At 33.0% G+C, this 15,200-nt stretch overlaps 1 protein-coding gene across 1 annotated transcript in view; it reads right to left on the bottom strand.

The window, feature by feature from the left end:
* Nucleotides 1–3,993: 3,993 nt before the first annotated feature.
* zgc:92275 (cholesterol 7-desaturase nvd) overlaps nucleotides 3,994–15,200 on the bottom strand; it is a 24,750-nt gene continuing 13,543 nt past the window's right edge. Inside the window, exons 2-7 of the mRNA XM_062031414.1 lie at nucleotides 14,735–14,923; nucleotides 12,233–12,411; nucleotides 11,377–11,496; nucleotides 9,503–9,622; nucleotides 9,247–9,423; nucleotides 3,994–4,726 (exon numbers count right to left, since the gene is read on the bottom strand). Of these exons, the coding sequence (XP_061887398.1) occupies nucleotides 4,565–4,726; nucleotides 9,247–9,423; nucleotides 9,503–9,622; nucleotides 11,377–11,496; nucleotides 12,233–12,411; nucleotides 14,735–14,923 (947 nt within the window). The 3' untranslated portion in view covers nucleotides 3,994–4,564. The remainder of the gene's footprint in view (nucleotides 4,727–9,246; nucleotides 9,424–9,502; nucleotides 9,623–11,376; nucleotides 11,497–12,232; nucleotides 12,412–14,734; nucleotides 14,924–15,200) is intronic.

Here is a 15,200-nt window from a genome sequence, read left to right as displayed (position 1 = left end):
GTAGTAACAGACACCTTCATAACAATATGTAATATGTACAATATACACACTGCAAGTATATATATAATGTTGTAACAGACACCTTCATAACAATATGTAATATGTACAATATACACACTGCCAGTATATATATAATGTAGTAACAAACACCTTCCTAACAATATGTAATATGTACAATATACACACTGCCAGTATATATACAATGTAGTAACAGACACCTTCATAACAATATGTAATATGTACAATATACACACTGCAAGTATATATATAATGTAGTAACAGACACCTTCATAACAATATGTAATATGTACAATATACACACTGCAAGTATATATATAATGTAGTAACAAACACCTTCCTAACAATATGTAATATGTACAATATACACACTGCCAGTATATATACAATGTAGTAACAGACACCTTCATAACAATATGTAATATGTACAATATACACACTGCCAGTATATATATGATGTAGTAACAAACACCTTCCTAACAATATGTAATATGTACAATATACACACTGCCAGTATATATACAATGTAGTAACAGACACCTTCATAACAATATGTAATATGTACAATATACACACTGCAAGAATATATAACGTAGTAACAGACACCTTCATAACAATATGTAATATGTACAATATACACACTGCAAGTATATATATAATGTAGTAACAGACACCTTCATAACAATATGTCATATGTACAATATACACACTGCAAGTATATATATAATGTAGTAACAGACACCTTCATAACAATATGTAATATTGTTAATAATACCGTAGCACACCAATGTGTTACTACGATAGAAAAAGAGTTCCTCAGTGTTCGCTCTTACAATAACAATGTCGCTACAGTTTGATAATAAATGAAGTATTGTTAACGGTCTTTGAATGCATTTTTAAAGTGATTTAGAGGTAGAATTGATTGCTCCCATTAGCTGCATTGCTAGCCACCTTAAACGAGACAATTTTTATATGTTAGAAAGCGAAAGAAACAAAAACATTTTGTATTCTTATTTCTCATAATAATTGTGAATGATAGGCAAAATTGTAAAAAAAAAAAAAGTGCAGCGCCCCTTTAAGTAGGCACGCACCACAATGACACTTAGTTCCTTTGACCGGCTGAAAACAGAGTGATGCTCGTACAGTACTTTTAAACTAACACCATAATCATAAGTAGTACTAAAACGTACAAGTATATATATAGTTTCTTATTATATCTAAGTCAAAACGTGTGATAAAAAGGTATTACTGTTGACCCCTATACGTATGTTCATTTTAAAAATCACCCCTGAACGAAAAAAACCCCGTTATTTTGTAAATAAAAAACACAAACACACACACATAACAATCATATTAAAATGTTTTATTGTGCAGCTTTTTTTCTGAAAAAATGTTCACATTATTGCATACTTTTATCGATAATATAGCGTACCTCGGCAATCCATAAATTAGCCACACTGTTTTATAAGCCGCAGAGTCCATAGCGTAGGAAAAAACTTGTGGCTTACAGTACACAGTACTTGGATTTAACCATTTCTATGAAGTTGCTAATATTAATGGTGTGTTTAAAAGACTGCTTTTATTCAGGTTTCAAAGCAGTGTGAGGCATTCTTCTATCCAAGTAACTACTTCACACACATACTGGTTTTGGAATGGGGGACCAAGTGTTTGATCATGACTTGTGAGGACGAGCACAGTGGGCACTACAGGTTGTGGAGGCATAAAAAAATGGTGTAAAATGTCCACTGGCCAGTTAGCTCATACACGTCTTTAAATCTCTGGATTGATGAAGTAATGTGCTGATCATTCTTACTGGGGACCCTAGGGAAAAAGGGTTAAAATGGTTCTTGGGGACCAAATTTAAATAATTGTGCATAATTCACACAAATGTGTACGTGACTACTGAGCACCATTGAAAAATAAAAAATAAAAAAGTTCAAATTAGATGTTTTATGGGCCAAAGCTTAAAAATCACTATAGGCATCTTCCGAATGGATCTGACTATCATTTAAAAAGGTTTCCCTTTAGGGGACCTGTTTTTTTTGTCCCCATACCGTCAGAGGTCCCCTAAAGGTGACTGTGTAAACAGAGCGATGTCCCCATTAAGTAAGCATTGCCAGAACACACACACACACACAGACACGTTCTTGTATTTGTTACCTTCTTGAGACCTCCGAAAAATGCCTACCTCTTTAGGACCACCCTTTGCACATATATAAATATTTGTATTTACAACATTAATAATATATACATACTATGCAAATATAAAAAAGGTAAGATTTTAGTTAAATATTATTTTTTTTAATTTTTTGTTTGTAATTGGTTTTTAATATTCATTATTTACTTCAAGTTATTACAGTTTGTCTCTATATGCATTTTCATTGATTTAAAAAAATAATAATATTTGACCAAAGAGGGCGCGTTTACATTTTTTACACTCACTTGCGTAAAGAATTCAAATTATTACACACACTTGTTATTTCATATGTTGACCAGAGGGGGATCACTTTTAAAACTAAAACACAGTCAATATGAAAAATCCCTCCTTTTTGAGACCACCCTCATTTTGATAGATTTCACCACCAGGGGGTGCAAATGAGATCTCTATTTTTTGTTTTTTGTAATGTGCTTAAGGCCGATGACAAAGGAGTCAGGGACCACAGATGGCCCCTGTGCCGCACTTTGGGCACCCCAGCTGTAGAAGCTAACTGTTAATGGCCACTATAGTCTTAGTAGCGTAGTGTATTTGTTCATCCTATGGTCACATATGGGACGCGGGTCGTCTTACGTCAGCACCGGAAGTCGTAAAATCAGCTTGTTCACCCGGCGGGTTTTTTCCAGGGATAAATAGGGAAGTCCTTCTTTAGCTGCCGTCTTGTTTGATCATATATTGCTGCCTTTGCACCTGGCAATGTTTACTTTTGTATGCACATTAAAGGCCTACTGAAATGAATTTTTTTTTATTTAAACGGGAATAGCAGATGCATTCTATGTGTCATACTTGATCATTTCGCGATATTGCCATATTTTTGCTGAAAGGATTTAGTATAGAACAACGTCGATAAAGTTTGCAACTTTTGGTCTCTGATAAAAAAAAACCCTTGCCCCTACCGGAAGTAGCGTGACGTTGTCAGTTGTTCACTCCCTCATATTTTCCTATTGTTTTCAACGCAGCTAGAGCGATTCGGACCATTACCCCATTAATTTGAGCGAGGATGAAAAATTCGTGGATGAGGAACGTTAGAGTGACGGACTAGAATGCAGTGAAATACATATTTTTTTTCGCTCTGACCGTAACTTACGTACAAGCTGGCTCATTGGATTCCACACTCTCTCCTTTTTCTATTGTGGATCACGGATTTGTATTTTAAACCACCTGGGATACTATATCCTCTTGAAAATGAGAGTCGAGAACGCGAAATGGACATTCAGTGCCTTTTATCTCCACGACAATACATCGGCGAAATGCTTTAGCTAGGAGCTAACGTGATAGCATCGTGCTTTAACTGCATATAGAAACAAAAAAAATAAACCCCTGACTGGAAGGATAGATAGAAAATCAACAATACTATTAAACCGTGGACATGTAAATACACGGTTAATGCTTTCCAGGCTGGCGAAGGTTAACAATGCTGTGCTAACGACGCCATTGAAGCTAACTTAGCAACTTAGCAACCGGACCGCACAGAGCTATGCTAAAAACATTAGCTCTCCACCTACGCCAGCCAGCCTTTATCTGCTCATCAACACCCGTGCTCACCTGCGTTCCAGCGATCGGAGGAAGGACGAAGGACTTCACCCGATGCGTTTGGCGGCCCGGAGACGTAGGAAGTCAAGGTGAGGTCGGCAGCTAGCGCGTCTGCTCTCCAACAAAGTCCTCCCGGTTGTGTTGCTGTAGTCCGCTGCTAATACCACCTACAACTGTCTTCTTTGCAGCCTTCATTGTTCATTAAACAAATTGCAAAAGATGTCCAGAATACTGTGGAATTATGAAATGAAAACAGAGCTTTTTGTATAAGATTCTACGGGGTACCATAACTTCCGTTAAACTGACTCCGTCACGCGCATACGTCATCATACCGCGACGTTTCAGCCGGATATTTCCCGGGAAATTTTAAATGTCACTTTATAAGTTCACCCGGCCGTATTGGCATGTGTTGCAATGTTAAGATGTCATCATTGATATATAAACTATCAGACTGCGTGGTCGGTAGTAGTGGCTTTCAGTAGGCCTTTAAATCAATCCAAAAAAATCCTGACTTTGGAGCAATGTTCACGGACTCTAGTAGTTGGCTCTCTATTAAATGCAATGGTTTTTCTGTATTGAGACCATGATTTGGGTCCTGTCACGTTCACCGGTCCTCATATGGACGGTACTTTTCCTTGTTGGTGTCTCAAGAAGGGTAGAAATACACGAAAACACACACACACACACACACAGATTCAACTCAAATGAGCTTCATGTTGCACCTGAGACTATGCGGTCCCCCATTATTATTACTCGGCACACATTTTCTCAGATGTCGACGAACTGACCGAAGGAGAGTCAGAAGTCCAAAGTGTCACGCTGGAATTGGATCCGCGGGCTGTTCTCGCTGTAAAACTGAGCGTACCAGCGTCTGTGTTTCTGGATGGCAGCGTCTTCCTTCACCAGCAGGGGCTTGGCGATGTACCGCTTGTTGTTCCACACCATCACATCCCGCTCAAACTGCACACAGGAAGACAAATGACATCATCACGGAACTTCCAAAACACCGAAATTACAGATGATATTTTTGTAGATTGTCATTCAATCATAGTAATGACTTCAAATGATCTAACTCTTTTACAAACATTTACATTTTTGTTTCATCTGACATCACACGGACAAAGATATGACCTTCTGGAGGAAAGTTCTGAAACATAAATGGAGCTGTTTGACCACAATACCCAGCAATATGTTTGGAGGAGAAAAGGTGAGGCCTTTAATCCCGGGAACACCATACCTACTGTCAAGCATGGTGGTGGTAGTATTATGCTCTGGGCCTGTTTTGCTGCCAATGGAACTGCTGCTTTACAGAGAGTAAATGGGACAATGAAAAAGGAGGATTACCTCCAAATTCTTCAGGACAAGCTAAAATCATAAGCCCGGAGGTTTGGTCTTGGGCGCAGTTGGGTGTTCCAACAGGACAATGACCACTAAACACACGTCAAAAGTGGTAAAGGAATGGCTAAATCAATCAAAAATTAAGGTTTTAGAATGGCCTTCCCAAAGTCCTGACTTAAATATGTGGACAATGCTGAAGAAACAAATCCCATGTCAGAAAAGCAACACCTTTAGCTGAACTGCACCAATTTTGTCAAGAGGAGTGGTCAAAAATTCAAGCAGAAGCTTGCCAGAAGCTTGTGCCAAGGGACATGTAGGCAAATATTAACATTGCTGTATGTATACTGTCAGAAAAATTGTATGTAAATTATCAAAAAACTTTCCGTTCTCTAAGTTCCCAATGAACAGACAAGGGGCTGTCTTTGTTGCACCAAGCAAAGGCTTGGAAAATTCCATTGTGTACGATGGGAGGAGACGGGGAGGGGGTTATCTATTGTCATCGAAGACCTGCTCAAGCCGAATCCAGGACGAGCCCAAGCTTGAGGCATTTTCTTCTTTTGTCTTCAATGTGACCAAAAACTAGAGCTGTTTACATACCCCCCCATTCCTGTTGAGACATGTGTTGTTGTGTAAACATTGCATCTCCAAATAAAGGAGGAGACGTGAAACTTTTTCGTCAGAGCGTGCTAAGACACTTTAAGATGTTACAGGTCGACGGCGTCTCTCCTCAATTGAGTCCAAATTTAATTCTGTCTCTGTTTGATTCTTTGCTTCTTGTCTTGTTTAATAGATGTCATCAGTGTTTGAACCTGACATCTACTTTTGACCCAGCAGATTGGTCCACATTTTCAGTAGACCCATAATAAATTCATAAAAGAAGCAAACTTCATGAATGTTTTTTTGTGATCATAGTTTTATGATCTAAATTACAGGTGTCAAACTCAAGGCCCGGGGGCCAGACGTGATTTTATTTGGCCCTGGAAAGCCTGGAAATAATACGTATCAATAAAGTACTGTAACTTTTTTTTACTAAATGTATTCTTTCTTTCTTAAAATATATGTACTCCATGTAATCACAAATCATGTTAACTTAAATATTGTTTAATTATGCAAAAATATATGATCAAACATGTTTTAAATATAAATAAATACTAATAATAATGATTTCAAAGCAAGTTATCCATGAAATTGTGCAATGTAAAACCAGCAATAGATTTCATGGTCAAATTGTGAAATTTACTGTGGTTTTTACAGCATTTTTTCTCTAAATGAAAAAAAAAAAACAGTACTTTTTTTTATTGGAATAAACTGTGGTGTCGTTTTGGCATTTACAGTAATACACCGAAAAATCTACACTTGTTGATTTGTGGTTAAAAAAAACAAAACACTTTTTTCAATTTTACTGTAAAATTGCAGTTTTTTTAATTTACAGTAAAAAAAAACTAATTTAAATTTTACATTAGAATTCTGGCAACTGAGCTGTCTTTTTTTTTTACCATAATAACAGCAGTACTGTTTTTCCATTTACAGTATTATACACTACATTTTGAGGTGAAATTATTTCAATTTACCATCTTTTTTTTACATTTTAGTTAAAAAAAACAACTAATAAAATGCATAAAAATGTGTAATAATAGTATTCACTGTTAGATGTGGCCCTCTGACTGCGATGTGGCCCTCCGTGAAAACGCCTTTGACACGTCTGGTCTAACTTCCATTTCCAACAGCATCCCACAACACCCACACATCTATTAAGGCCATGTTAGATGTGGACACTGCCCTCTAGTGGTCGGTTGTCATCATTGTGAAAATGACAAATGCATGTTGGGACTTGTAGTTTATAATATTTATACAATATTTGTTTTAATTTTTTTTGTTGAAATCCTGTGCTTTTTGGATTGAAGTTACAAGGAACACTTGAAACATTGATAACACATTCATAAAATCACACGTTGGTTCAATCCATCAATTCATCCTAAGCTTCAAAACATTGCAGCTTTCTGAAAAAGTACACAAACATTTTAGGCCACCACATTCACAGAAAAAGCCTTCAGAAATCCAGGAGGGATTAATCACACAAAAAGGTTCATTATGTTTTCTTATTCATATACTTTTTCAAATTTTCTTGTAACCAGACCATATATTTGGTTTATTAGATGGAATTTGTACCTGTGAAAAATGGAATTTTTAACTATGTAAAATTGATTTTTTTACCTATGTAAAATTGATTTTTTTTTACCTATGTAAAATGTAATTTTTACCTATGTCAAATGGATTTTTTACCTATGTAAAATGGAATTTTTACCTATGTAAAATGGAATCTTTACACATGTAAAATGGAATGTTTATCTATGTAAAATTGAATTTTTACCTAGGTAAAATGGAATTTTTACCTATGTTAAATGGATTTTTTATCTATGTAAAATGGAATTTGTACCTATGTAAAATGGAATTTTGACCTAGGTAAAAGGGAATTTTTACCTAGGTCAAAATTTATTTTTTTACCCATGTAAAATGGAATTTTTATGTAGGTAAAATGGAATTTTGACCTAGGTAAAATGGAATTTTTATGTAGGTAAAATGGAATTTTTACCAATTAAAATGGAATTTAGACCTAGGTAAAATTTAATTTTTACCTATGTCGAATGGATTTTTTACCTATGTAAAATGGAATTTTTACCTAGGCAAAATATATATATTTTTTACCTATGTAAAAGGTAATTTCTACCTGTGTAAAATGGAATTTTTACCTTTGTAAAATGGAATTTTTACCTATGTAAAATGGAATTTTTACCAATCAAAATGGAATCTAGACCTGGTAAAATTGAATTTTTACCTATGTGAAATTGATTTTTTACCTATGTAAAATGGAATTTTTACCAATTAAAATGGAATTTAGACCTGGTAAAATTGAATTTTTACCTTTGTGAAATGGATTTTTTACCTATGTAAAATGGAATTTTTACCTAGGTAAAATGGATGTTTTACCTATTTAAAATGCAATTTTTACCTATAGGCAAAATTTATTTTTTTACCTATGTAAAATGGAATTTCTACCTGTGTAAAATGGAATTTGTACCTATTTAAAATGGAATTTTGACCTAGGTAAAATGGAATTTTTATGTAGGTAAAATGGAATTTTTACCTATGTAAATTGGAATTTTTACCAATTAAAATGGAATTTAGACCTAGGTACAATTGAATTTTTACCTATGTCAAATGGATTTTTTACCTATGTAAAATGGAATTTTTACCTAGGCAAAACATATATTTTTTTTTACCTATGTAAAAGGTCATTTCTACCTGTGTAAAATGGAATTTTTACCTTTGTAAAATGGAATTTTTACCTATGTAAAATGGAATTTTTACCTAGGTAAAATGGATGTTTTACCTATATAAAATGCAATTTTTACCTATAGGCAAAATTTATTTTTTTACCTATGTAAAATGGAATTTCTACCTGTGTAAAATGGAATTTTTACCTATGTAAAATGGAATTTGTACCTATTTAAAATGGAATTTTGACCTATGTCAAATGGATTTTTTACCTAAGTAAAATGAAATTTTTACCTAGGCAAAATATATATATTTTTTACCTATGTAAAATGGAATTTCTACCTGTGTAAAATGGAATTTGTACCTATTTAAAATGGAATTTTGACCTAGGTAAAATGGAATTTTTATGTAGGTAAAATGGTAAGTGGTAAAAATGCCCCTGTGACAACTTTTTTGCAATGTGTTGCTGCCATTAAATTCTAAGTTAATGATTATTTGCAAAAAAAAATGTAGTTTCTCATCTGGAACATGAACTATCTTGTCTTTGCAGTCTATTCAATTGAATATAAGTTGAAAAGGATTTGCAAATCATTGCATTCTGTTTTTATTTACCATTTACACAACGTGACAACTTCACTGGTTTAGTGTCTTGTACGTTTAAAGCACAGTAACAGGGAGGAAACTTACAGACTGAGCCAAGCCAGGAACTAAATAATTACGGGCCATTATAGTGCTAACTTTTTCAGCTAATTGTACTCTTTTTTTTCTGTAATTCCCCAGCCATACACCTTCTTTAACTTGGTAACTATTAATAACAATGTAGCTATCGATCATCATGCGTAGTATAGTGCGTAACTGGGCTTCACCTGTATGCATTCTGCTTTCAGGAAGAATTTCGGCACCAGGGCGGGAATGTTGGCCTGGTAGAAGATGGTGTGTGTGACACACTGCAACAAAGGCTCCACTGGTGTCACACTCTGCATGACCACACCACTGCCTAAGAAGCTGTGGTTGAAGCGCATGAACACCAGTCCTGGTCCCACCTGTGACACAAAGATGATACGTACTGTGGGATCACGTGCATATGCCATCAAAATGGTTTTTATTTCAACCTGCTTGTACCTGTCGAGCAACAACATGCAGATCCAACACTGACCAATGGCGTCCAAACACATAAAGAGCATGTTCCACTAGCATCTGAGAACAATGATTGTTGGGGATCTTCTCTGGTGCCCACTCAGCCTGGAATAACACACACACACACACACTTATACAGTGTACAGTACCATGTAGGGTTGTCCCGATACCAATATTTTGGTACCGGTACCAAAATGCATTTCGATACTTTTTGATACTTTTAAAAAAAACAAAAAAAAGTGAAATAACTGAAAACATGTTTTATACTCTAGTTTCTTCAAAAATAGTCACCCTTTGCTGTGATTACTGCTTTGCACACTCTTGGCATTCTCTACATGAGCTTCAAGCACACCTGTGAAGTGAAAACCATTTCAGGTGACTACCTGTTGAAGCTCATGTAGAGAATGCCAAGAGTGTGCAAAGCAGTCATCAGAGCAAAGGGTGGCTATTTTTGAAGAAATTAGAATATAAAACATGTTTTCAGTTATTTCACCTTTTTTTGTTAAGTACATAACTCCACATGTGTTCATTCATGGTTTTGATGTGACAATCTACAATTTAAATAGTCATGAAAATAAAGTAAACCCATTGAATGAGAAGGTGTATCCACATTTTTGGCCTGTATATATATATATATATATATATATATATATATATATATATATATATATATATATATATATATATATATATATATATATATATATATATATATATATATATATATATATATATACAAAAAAAACAAAAACAAAAAATACTTATATATATATATATATATATATATATATATATATATATATATATATATATATATATATATATATATATGTTTATATATATATATATGTTTATATATATATATATATATATATATATATATATATATATACATATATATATATATATAAACATATATATATATACATATGTATATATATATGTATATATATATATATATATATATATATATATATATATATATATATATATATATATATATATATATATATATATATATATATATATATATATATATATATATATATATATATATATATATATATATATATATATATATATATATATATATATATATATATATATATATATATATATATATATATATATATATATATATATATATATACTACCGTTCAAAAGTTTGGGGTCACCCAAACAATTTTGTGGAATAGCCTTCATTTCTAAGAACAAGAATAGACTGTCGAGTTTCAGATGAAAGTTCTCTTTTTCTGGCCATTTTGAGCGTTTAATTGACCCCACAAATGTGATGCTCCAGAAACTCAATCTGCTCAAAGGAAAGTCAGTTTTGTAGTTTTGTATACATATATATATACATATATATATATATATATATATATATATATATATATATATATATATATATATATATATATATATATATATATATATATATATATATATATATATATATATATATATATATATATATATATATATATATATATATGTATATGTATATATATATATATACTTCTTTTTTTTTAACTCCACGTGTGTTCATTCATAGTTTTGATGTGACAATTTACAATGTAAATAGTGTTTATTTATATATATATATATATATATATATATATATATATATATATATATATATATATATATATATATATATATATATATATATATATATATATATATATATATATATATATATATATATATATATATATATATATATATATATATATATATATATATATATATATATATATATATATACATTTTTTTATTTTATTTATTTTATTTTTTTATTTAAGGCTATTGTGGTCACGGAAATTGAACAAAGGCTTTTCTGAAAAATACAATGAACATACCTTCCAATAATGTCGCACAAACTGCCAGCTGTTGGTGTAGCGCAGGTCGGCTCCGCTGAGGATACTCGCCGTGTGCAGGTGAGACAGGTGAGACAGGTCTGCTGCGTTCTCAGGAATCTCCTGTGACATTGAGGGCCATTGACCAGTTTATCCGTCACGTGTTTACATGTTTAGATATTTAGATATTACTTGTGAGAAACGTACTTTGTCGCCATGGAGACGAGAATTAGTGATTTAGAAGTAGCTAAAACACTGCCGACTGTGGATGCTAACTAGCTCGCCATGTTTTAAAGCACCTCTTCCTGAGTACCGTTTTTGATTCATTAGGACCGCAATACTCTACTAGTACCGGCATACCTTACGACTCTATTTTTTTCAATCATTTATTCATGTTATTATTGTTCATGCACTGAAAGCTATATTGTCACTGTAGTTAATATACACATCTAAAATTCTGTATTATCACTCATTCTCTTTACATCAGTGGTTCTCCACTTTTTTTTTTTTTTTTACCAATTTGCCACTACAGAAAAAATGTGACTTTCCAAGTACCACCATAATGACCAACATTAAAATACAGTAGCATAGCAGGCCTAATTACTCAATCAAAACCAGTCAGAGGTTTTTATCTAACAAGAGTATTTACTATTTTTGGCCACTGTAACATTGCAGTTTGAACAGTAACACTGTGTTTGAAATTGGGAAAATAAAACACTGTACTTTAATGAAGCGATTATTTTGGCGTGCCACTACATGAAGTCTAGTAGTGGTACACGTACTATAGTTTGAGGATCGTTGCTCTAAATAAGTAAGCAAAGGCTGGTTGACTTTGTGCATTAACAGCCCAGACACTTACCTGTATGTGCGCGTTGACAAAATGTTCCGTTCGGCCGCGATAGACCCACTCGCCCTTAGTGATCTCCTGCTGTTCCGGAACAGTCCACTGAGGCTCTTCTCTATCGCAGTGAAACCACAGCAGGATTTGACCGTTAACTTCACAGCTGGGCCAGGCGGTCACTTTAGCTAAATCCGGCACTGAAATGCAGAGTGTGTGCAAATTAAACAACACAACTTGGACCTCATGTAATATCATATAACAAACGGTTTCTTTACAATAAGGCAATACAATGCATGTTTTGTTGTGTTTCTTTTATATAGTTGTATGTCAATATGCAGGCCTCAAATTTTTACTTTTTAAGATCAAGTCAAGTGTTGCCTTAAAGGAGGGCTCATATTTTAGGGCACCAAGACAAACAATATTTTTTGTGTGTATATATATATATATATATATATATATATATATATATATATACATATATATATATATATATATATATATATATATATATATATATATACAAAAAAAAAGTATATATATATATATATATATATATATATATATATATATATATATATATATATTTTTTTTTTGTATATATATATATGTATGTATATATATATATATATATATATATATATATATATATATATATATATATATATATATATATATATATATATATATATATATATATATATATATATATATATATATATACATACATATATATATATACAAACAAAAACAATATATATATATATATATATATTTTTTTTTGTTTTTGTTTTTGTTTGTATATATATATATATATATATATATATATATATATATATATATATATATATATATATATATATATATATACATATATATATATATATATATATATATATATATATATATATATATATATATATATATATATATATATATATATATATATATATATATATATATATATATATATATATATATATATATATATATATATATATATATATATATATATATATATATATATATATATATATATATATATATATATATATATATATATATATATATATATATATATATATATATATATATATGAATGTTGAAAGATGGCACCTGATGGCCATCTGCACTTTTTTGTCCATATAGATAAAAATAGTGTTCATGAATGTAATCTAGGGCTGCCAATTATGGCCAAAGTAATAATTAAGATTATTGTTATCAATATTGAAATCATGATTGCTGATTGTTAGGTAAAGCAGTGTTGGGGTGTGAACGTAATTTTAGCTAGTACTGATGTTATTTGAACACTGATACAGTTTGCAGTTAAATAAAGGAGGAGTGAACATCCCAGTGAACAAACTAAAGACTTTATAAACAAGTTGTGACAACGTTCACGACACATCGCCTGCTGCGTGTTTCCTCACTTCATTAACGCTCAGTCACAGCAGCTGATGGACGCTGTATTGAGAAAATAAAAGCAACATCAAATCGTTTTCTCCTTCGCTGTGTACTTTTAGTGTGGGGACAAGTCTCTCCAATATTGTCCACACCTGTCTCCATCTAAACACATTGTCCAATATTGTCCACACCTGTCTCCATCTAAACGCATTGTCCAATATTGTCCACACCTGTCTCCATCTAAATACATTGTCCAATATTGTCCACACCTGTCTCCATCTAAACGCATTGTCCAATATTGTCCACACCTGTCTCCATCCAAACACAGCAATGCGCTCTTAAACGCACGGCGGGAAGCCATGGAAAATGACGTTAAAACCTCTAAAGGCCTTAGTGGCCACATGCGTGGACAGCACTTTTAAGCTCTTATTTCCAAAATTGTGTACACTACTGAATTGGGGTCTTATGGCCGCTTATGTGGACACTTATCCTGCCATCTGGTGGTGTCTGAAGAGTATAACATACAATGGAATTTAGAAAAAAAAGGTGTGAAGATAAGAATTAGCTTGTCACTAAACATGAAGTACAGGTTTGTGTACTTATGGACTAAGTACATCATATCAAAAGATGATTCTTAGTTTTTATTCTAATTAGGGTCCAATAAGCCCAAATAGCAAAGAGAAATAAAAAAAAGCATGTAAACAAACAGCTTGGGCCTTAGAAACCAAGTGCTTGGCTCCGTTTACTCCGAGGGTAAAATCTCCCGAGCAAAGTCCGTGTAGTTAGTCCGCCATGAATATCAAGGCAAACGACGCTAGTGCGCATGCGCCTGACTTCGTGTTGGCAAAAATGCATTAATAAATTACGTTTTTTTGGTAATTAACAAATTAGACTGTATTACTAACCGTCTGGAATTATATTGCAAATTATCACTATACCGTTTATTGTTACTCTACCCGTTGGTCAATTTTTTAGGGTATTACGACAAGTGACGAGGGCGGTCGGCGGTTGCCGTGGTTAAATGCAAGCCCTGGACATGGCGCCGCTGAAGTGGCAGCAATTGAATCACCTTTTATGTCCTTGATGTTTTTTAACTTATTTTTTGTGGACCAGCATGAATACCTTTTTCAGCGTAGGGTATTTTCTCACATTTGCCGTCGTTGCCCCGAAACTGCCATCCGTGAAATGGACACTCGATGCAGCTTCCCACGACACGTCCACCCACAGCCAGGTTGGCACCCAGGTGTGGGCAGTAGGCGTCCACAACGTAGGCCTTCCCGTCCTCGCCTCGAAACACCGCCAGCTGCTCACCTGTAAGAGAAGCCAATTGCTGCACATCATTCTATAGCTTAAGTTAAGTTAAGTTAACTTTAACTTTAACTTATAGTAGGTGGCAGGTCTTTGCACGGGAGAGACGTGACATTCGCGAATGAGTCGAGTCGTTTGAACGACTCATCAGTCACATTGAGTCGCAGATGCAAGGTTTTCTTTCACTTGCGAGCCATTCTTAATTGGAATATGTCAATTAAAGTGATTTAATTTTAGGAGTTCAATTAAGATAAACAAATAGGGATGGGTACCGAATTCA

The sequence above is a fragment of the Entelurus aequoreus genome, linkage group LG21 (genome assembly GCF_033978785.1).
Source record: "Entelurus aequoreus isolate RoL-2023_Sb linkage group LG21, RoL_Eaeq_v1.1, whole genome shotgun sequence".
NCBI lineage: Eukaryota > Metazoa > Chordata > Actinopteri > Syngnathiformes > Syngnathidae > Entelurus > Entelurus aequoreus.
This window is presented reverse-complemented; position numbering and strand designations above follow the sequence as displayed.